Source organism: Salmo salar, chromosome ssa11, assembly GCF_905237065.1.
Source record: "Salmo salar chromosome ssa11, Ssal_v3.1, whole genome shotgun sequence".
Classification (NCBI taxonomy): Eukaryota; Metazoa; Chordata; class Actinopteri; order Salmoniformes; family Salmonidae; genus Salmo; species Salmo salar.
Window position 1 is genome coordinate 15,687,212 of NC_059452.1, and position 5,737 is coordinate 15,692,948.

At 39.4% G+C, this 5,737-nt stretch overlaps 1 protein-coding gene across 2 annotated transcripts; it reads right to left on the reverse strand.

Moving 5' to 3' along the window:
- Window positions 1–369: 369 nt before the first annotated feature.
- On the reverse strand, window positions 370–5,212 carry LOC106562152 (sorbitol dehydrogenase). Of its 2 annotated transcripts, none has more exons than XM_014126828.2 (9): window positions 5,001–5,212; window positions 4,487–4,520; window positions 4,206–4,370; window positions 3,889–4,048; window positions 3,652–3,770; window positions 2,803–2,868; window positions 2,425–2,603; window positions 1,516–1,637; window positions 370–1,094 (listed from the first exon to the last, which is right to left on the reverse strand). In XM_014126828.2, exons 1-9 carry the CDS (start codon window positions 5,037–5,039, stop codon window positions 929–931), a joined length of 1,050 nt encoding a protein of 349 aa, XP_013982303.1. In that variant the 5' UTR covers window positions 5,040–5,212; the 3' UTR covers window positions 370–928. The 2 variants fall into 2 exon arrangements, with proteins under 2 accessions (XP_013982303.1, XP_013982302.1); XM_014126827.2 differs by having other exon boundaries at window positions 4,858–5,120.
- Window positions 5,213–5,737: the final 525 nt, after the last annotated feature.

Sequence of the window (5,737 nt, forward strand, 5' to 3'; positions counted from 1 at the left end):
TAGAATGTCTGTACATAAAGAACTTTGTCTAGGATTGTGCTCATAAGCGTCATGGTTAGCCACTGCAAATATCCCTCCTTCTGCTGTGTCGGGCTTCAGCCTTGAGAGAAAGATGAACAATGAATCCCACTGTGACTGAGGAAGCCTTACGACTGAGTAATGCTTTTAACATGCATTGTACTAAAAATTACATTTGAAAAATTTACATTTATCTGTGTGCATGCCTCATGATAGTATCAAATCATCATGTCAAGATAACAATAAAATCTCAAATAAACCCCAATTTCTGTTTGGCTGGCTCATTGGAATATATTTGTTTTACTATGAATTGTCATTAGGTTTTATCAGTCAACAGTTTCACATAAACCATTTACATTTTTTAAATATTTATTGTATGGACAGGAGATTGATTCTCTATTACAGTATGTGCAACACACTGGACTTGAAATACAGTGTGTGAATTAGTCTCTACCTCCTCCTGGTGGCAGCAGCTAGGTACTGACTAGAGGACTAGACAAAAAAACAGCTAAAATATTTCAATACTTTCTGGTTTATAACAAGATTCAAAGGCTGTATTTAATAGTTTTGCTTCATCTTATACAAATATGGTAATCAAGTAATTACAGTCAAAAGCAACTTGAAATCACATGATGAAAGAAAGCTGCTGTGAGCACAACTTTTTGCCAAATCATATACTAAGTTTCATAGTGTCTCCAAATATCACATTTCAAGAGTGAAAATGTCTGTTTGGGCAACAGGTAACCTGATTAAGATGTAAGCCTGAACATAATCAGACATTGAAATCCAAACATTGAAAGTGTACAATAACATGGGGCAACATAGACAAATAACAGAAAAATCAACTGTTAGATCTACAGCGCTGTGGTTGTCTATACTGACTCTCTTGATCCTGGTGTTCCCAGTCCTCTCAGGGGTTCTGGTCAGTCTTGTCACACTTGAGCATGATCTTGACCCCTTGTCCCTGGCGTGTGGTCTCGAAGGCCTGCACAGCCTGCTCTAGGGGGAACCGGTGAGTGACCAGGGGAGCCACGTTCACCTTCTTAGAGGCCAGCATCGCTATAGCCATTGGCCAGCTAGAATAAGAAGACAAAAACACATTAACAGTTGAGTTACAAGACAACTGATAAACACAACTTGCTGTAATTGTTGGAACATTAGGGACCATATTCCTGAAGACCTCTCATTGTTGGGAAGGGCCTGTAAGTAAGCATTTCACTGTTAGTCTGGGGCGGCAGGTAGCCTTGTGGTTAGATCATTGGGCCAGTAACCGAAAGGTTGCTAGATCGAATCCCAAGGCAGTTAACCCACTGTTCCTAGACCGTCATTGTAAATAAGAATTTGTTCTTAACTGACTTGCCTGATTATGAAACAATTAAAATTTGAAGACCTACGTCCTGAGCTGGCTTCAGGGCTCTGTTGTGTGAGATGAATGGCAGTGTAAAAGACAACTTATTTTCTGTACCTAGTTAACGTGAGAGAAGGAGGTTCACTTACGTGTTGCAGTAGCGGAAGACCCCTCTGATGTCCACCTCTCTGAGAGCAGCATTAAGCAGTGGGATAGTGGTCATCGCTGCACCCAACCCCACTAGAACCACCACTCCTCCAGGACGTGTAGCCTGGCAGCAAGCATATATATACACAGTACCAGTCAAAAGTTTGGACACACCTACCCATTCAAGGCTTTTCTTTATTTTGACTATTTTCTACATTGTAGAATACTAGTGAATACATCAAAACTATGAAATAACACACATGGAATCATGTAGTAAGCAAAAAAGTGTTAAACAAATCAAAATATATTTTATATTTGAGATTCTTCAAAGTAGCCAGCCTTTGCCTTGATGACAGTTTTGCACTCTTGGCATTCTCTCAACCAGCTTCATGAGATAGTCACCTGGAATGCATTTCAATTAACATGTGTTCTTTGTTAAAAGTTCATTTGGGGAATATCTTTCCTTCTTAATGCGTTTCTCACCACTCCCCCATATGCAATGTCTTGAAATATGCAGACAGACGGATTAAAAGTGTTTACATTCTAATACTTCTGACAGCCAACTGTCTCCGCCCATAACCTTAGGACTTTCTAGCGTTCCCAGAAAGCATTAATCATTTTTATTGAGTCATTATTAGTTTTACACTTAAGACATGATTCTGTTGCTGTGCTGTAGAATGTGAATTTTCTCTCTTGTATAATAAATTCTATAGATTAGTTCATACTGGATTAAGTGTACATTTTCATTAACTGTAATTTCTTTAGTTATGCTCCAACATTCCCTCCATCTCGTACCAACATCAGTTCTTTGTCCGGTTGCAATAGTTTTGTTTTTTTGTAAGAGAAAACGGCAACATTTCACAGTACAGTATTTCCATGGGCTCTAATATCACTCTTGTGGCTGTACTTACATAAATGGCAGTCTGGACACTGCTCTCCACACCGGTGCACTCAATGGTGATATGAGGCTGTGCTCCCAGCAGTCCTTCAACTCTCTTAGCCAGCTCCTCAGGCCCATCCTCTCTCTTCACAGTCAGAGGGAAGTCTGCTCCCAGCTCCTTGGCCATGACCAGGCGATCTGCTGACAGGTCTGAAACAGGAAAGACAAAAATAGTACTGTGGCAGTCCCTACTATACTGGGCCAGCACACAGTATTACTAATGTACCCACATGTGTACCTTTTCACTTCAAAGCCCGTTCAAAAGAAGGAAGTCCCTGGTTGACCATTTAGATATGAGAGAAACAAAACAGATCCCATAAAGAGTGTAGTATTACACCCTGTGCCTTACCAGTTATGACCACCTGTGAGGCACCCATAGCCTTGGCCACCAGCAGACAGACCAGCCCAATTGGTCCTGTGATAGGGAAAAGAGAACTGCTTAGTTTGAATGTGCACATGTTAATTGGAAGTTTGGACACTGCTCTCCACGCCGATGCACTCGATGGGGATACGAGGCTGTGCTAGTAACCTTACAGGATATTTTTCAACTTAGCTGGTCAATGTGAAACTGTGTGCATGAGGGCTAGAAGTGATGACATGAGGGGTCGGTATAGGAAATAGTACGTAAGCCTTGTCTGAGCCAGAAGGGCCCATAGGGCAGGAGCCTATCGCCTGATTCAGTAGCTTGAGGCAACTTGACGTAAAAGTACACTCCCTGGACAGGGCACTAGTCTATCGCCAGGTCTATATCGAAAATACATCTATCATTAACTAAAAAGCAAGAGCTGATCGTTATTTACATGTGTTAATTGTTTATAAAGCACGCTCGGTTACCAGCAGAGTGGATTTGTTAAATATCAAGTCTGTTACTACAGGTGTTTAAGTTCACTGGGTTTCCCCACCGTTATTATGCTGTGTCAGCATGATTCTCACTTCTGTAACTAAACCACATTCTTAAAATTTCCCGAACTTGCATGGGCATGTTAGTGGAATGTAGTAACCGCCATACTTCTTATTGGCTGTATGTTCTGCAAAGTTACATAGATTTTTATTTCATTTTATCATGTCTTGTAGTAGTTGAATGACTGGACATAAAACCTGAATAGCTGCAACTGCTAAATTGTGTCACACTTCATGGGTCCAAGCTGCAGTAACAGTAAATAACAGTAACAATTAATGACAGCTGAGCTTTACCTACCTGACCCACAGATCAGTACACTGCTGCCCAGGGTCACTCCAGCTCTGCGGCAGGCGTGAATACCCACAGACAGGGGCTCAATCAGAGCCCCCTCCTCATATGTCACATTGTCAGGCAGCCTGTTCATACACAGAAACAGAGAGAACTTAAGCCATGTAGGTTTGTCACGTTACCCCCAATGTTCTACAATGGCAGTATGTTGACAGTTATCTGTCCTTGTAGAAATAATGAACTCACTTGTAACAGAAGTTTGCGCTGTGTTTGTAAAATCTGCACAAATTCCCATCATCAGGGGGTGTGGCACAGAAGAAGATGGTGGGGGAAAGATTGTAGTGTCCTGATTTGAAGAACTCATCTATCTCGCGAGGGACACCTGGCTCTACAGCGACTCTATCCCCTAATTATCCAACACATATGAATAATTGACACAGCCAATCCAAAGTTGCATTATATTTTCTTTTTTTTTTTTACTGGTGAACTTTAACCTGCATTAAAAGCAAAACAACATTGAATCAAATGAGTACTTCCTTCTCACATGCTTGCACAGTTCTTACCTTCTTTGAGGTTCTTCACTGCTGAGCCCACCTTCACCACCCGACCAGAGGCCTCATGCCCCAGCACCATGGGCTTTTTTACCACATAGTCACCTATGCGTCCATTTTGCCAGAAGTGCACATCCGACCCACAGATCCCAACTGAATGCATCTGAAGCAACACCTCTGAATAAAGGAAAGACAAGCAATTGCGCCACAGGATACACAAACTGTACACAATTAAAAATCAAATGGAGAAATATATTGTACAAGCTGTCTGGATAATACATTGTTTCTTATACCATTTGGACCTGGTTCAGGGATGGGTCGTTGTTCCTGTAAGAAATCAATCGTCACAATTAGTCTGACCATTCGGATAATCAATCGTAATTATTTCTCCATTCGCGTCCCGCAACCAGCCATTTAAATGACAATTTATATTAAAACATTTTACTTTTAATGTTTGATTACATTTATGTTAAAAGGTAAGTCAAAATTGTTAATATTATATATGGTAATTTAAATGGCTAGTTCTGGGACGAAGCTATGCCATGAGCAGATGAGCTAACTAACGTTGGTTAGCAACTTTGTGATATTGACCGAAAGCTGCAGTTTTCATTAAATCTCGATCTGCTTATATCATAATGACAAAGTTTAGAGACTACTTTATTACCAGTCTGAGGTCGCCCTGGGAATGCAACACCACGGAGAGATTTTCTTTTTCCATGTTGTATTTACTCAAAGACAACTACAGTGTGAATAAAATCAAAAACCTTGTAAAATACTTGTTCGGTCTGTGCAGGGCTCAAAGTTTACCTTCCTGCTGCTTGGTGGGCAGTCGACAAAACGAAACATGTGATTGGAGTACCGTTAGAGAGAACCTTCCATTATAGCAAAGAAGAGAGGGTCGAATTGATCTATTCTTAAAATTATACGAGAAGTGTATTGCTATTTGTATTAATCTAATGTTTGTTATTTTAATGATTTATACGTTAATGGTGTAAGGCTATGAAATGCTACAATATTGATGTTGTTCCAGTCTCACCTGCTGCGTCGCATTTGAGCTAACCCAGAGCGCTCTGATTAGTCACATGATTGCAGTGCGTGGTAAATAAACCAATCACAGGTCTTGTTCCCGGGGCGGGAATGAGGTTGAAGACACACAGGAAATGTTTCTATGGAGACAAATATATATATATATATATATATATATATATATATATATATATATATATATATATATATATATATATATATATATATATATATATATATATATATATATATATATATATATATATATATATATATATCCACTCAAAAAAATGAAGGGAACACTTAAACAACACATCCTAGATCTGAATGAAAGAAATAATCTTATTAAATACTTTTTTCTTTACATAGTTGAATGTGCTGACAACAAAATCACACAAAAATAATCAATGGAAATCCAATTTATCAACCCATTGTTAAAGTTGCGACAGTTCGTTTCTGGTATCAGAACAAAATAGTCAGCACATAGTAACTTATGATTTATTTGTACTTTAATTAAT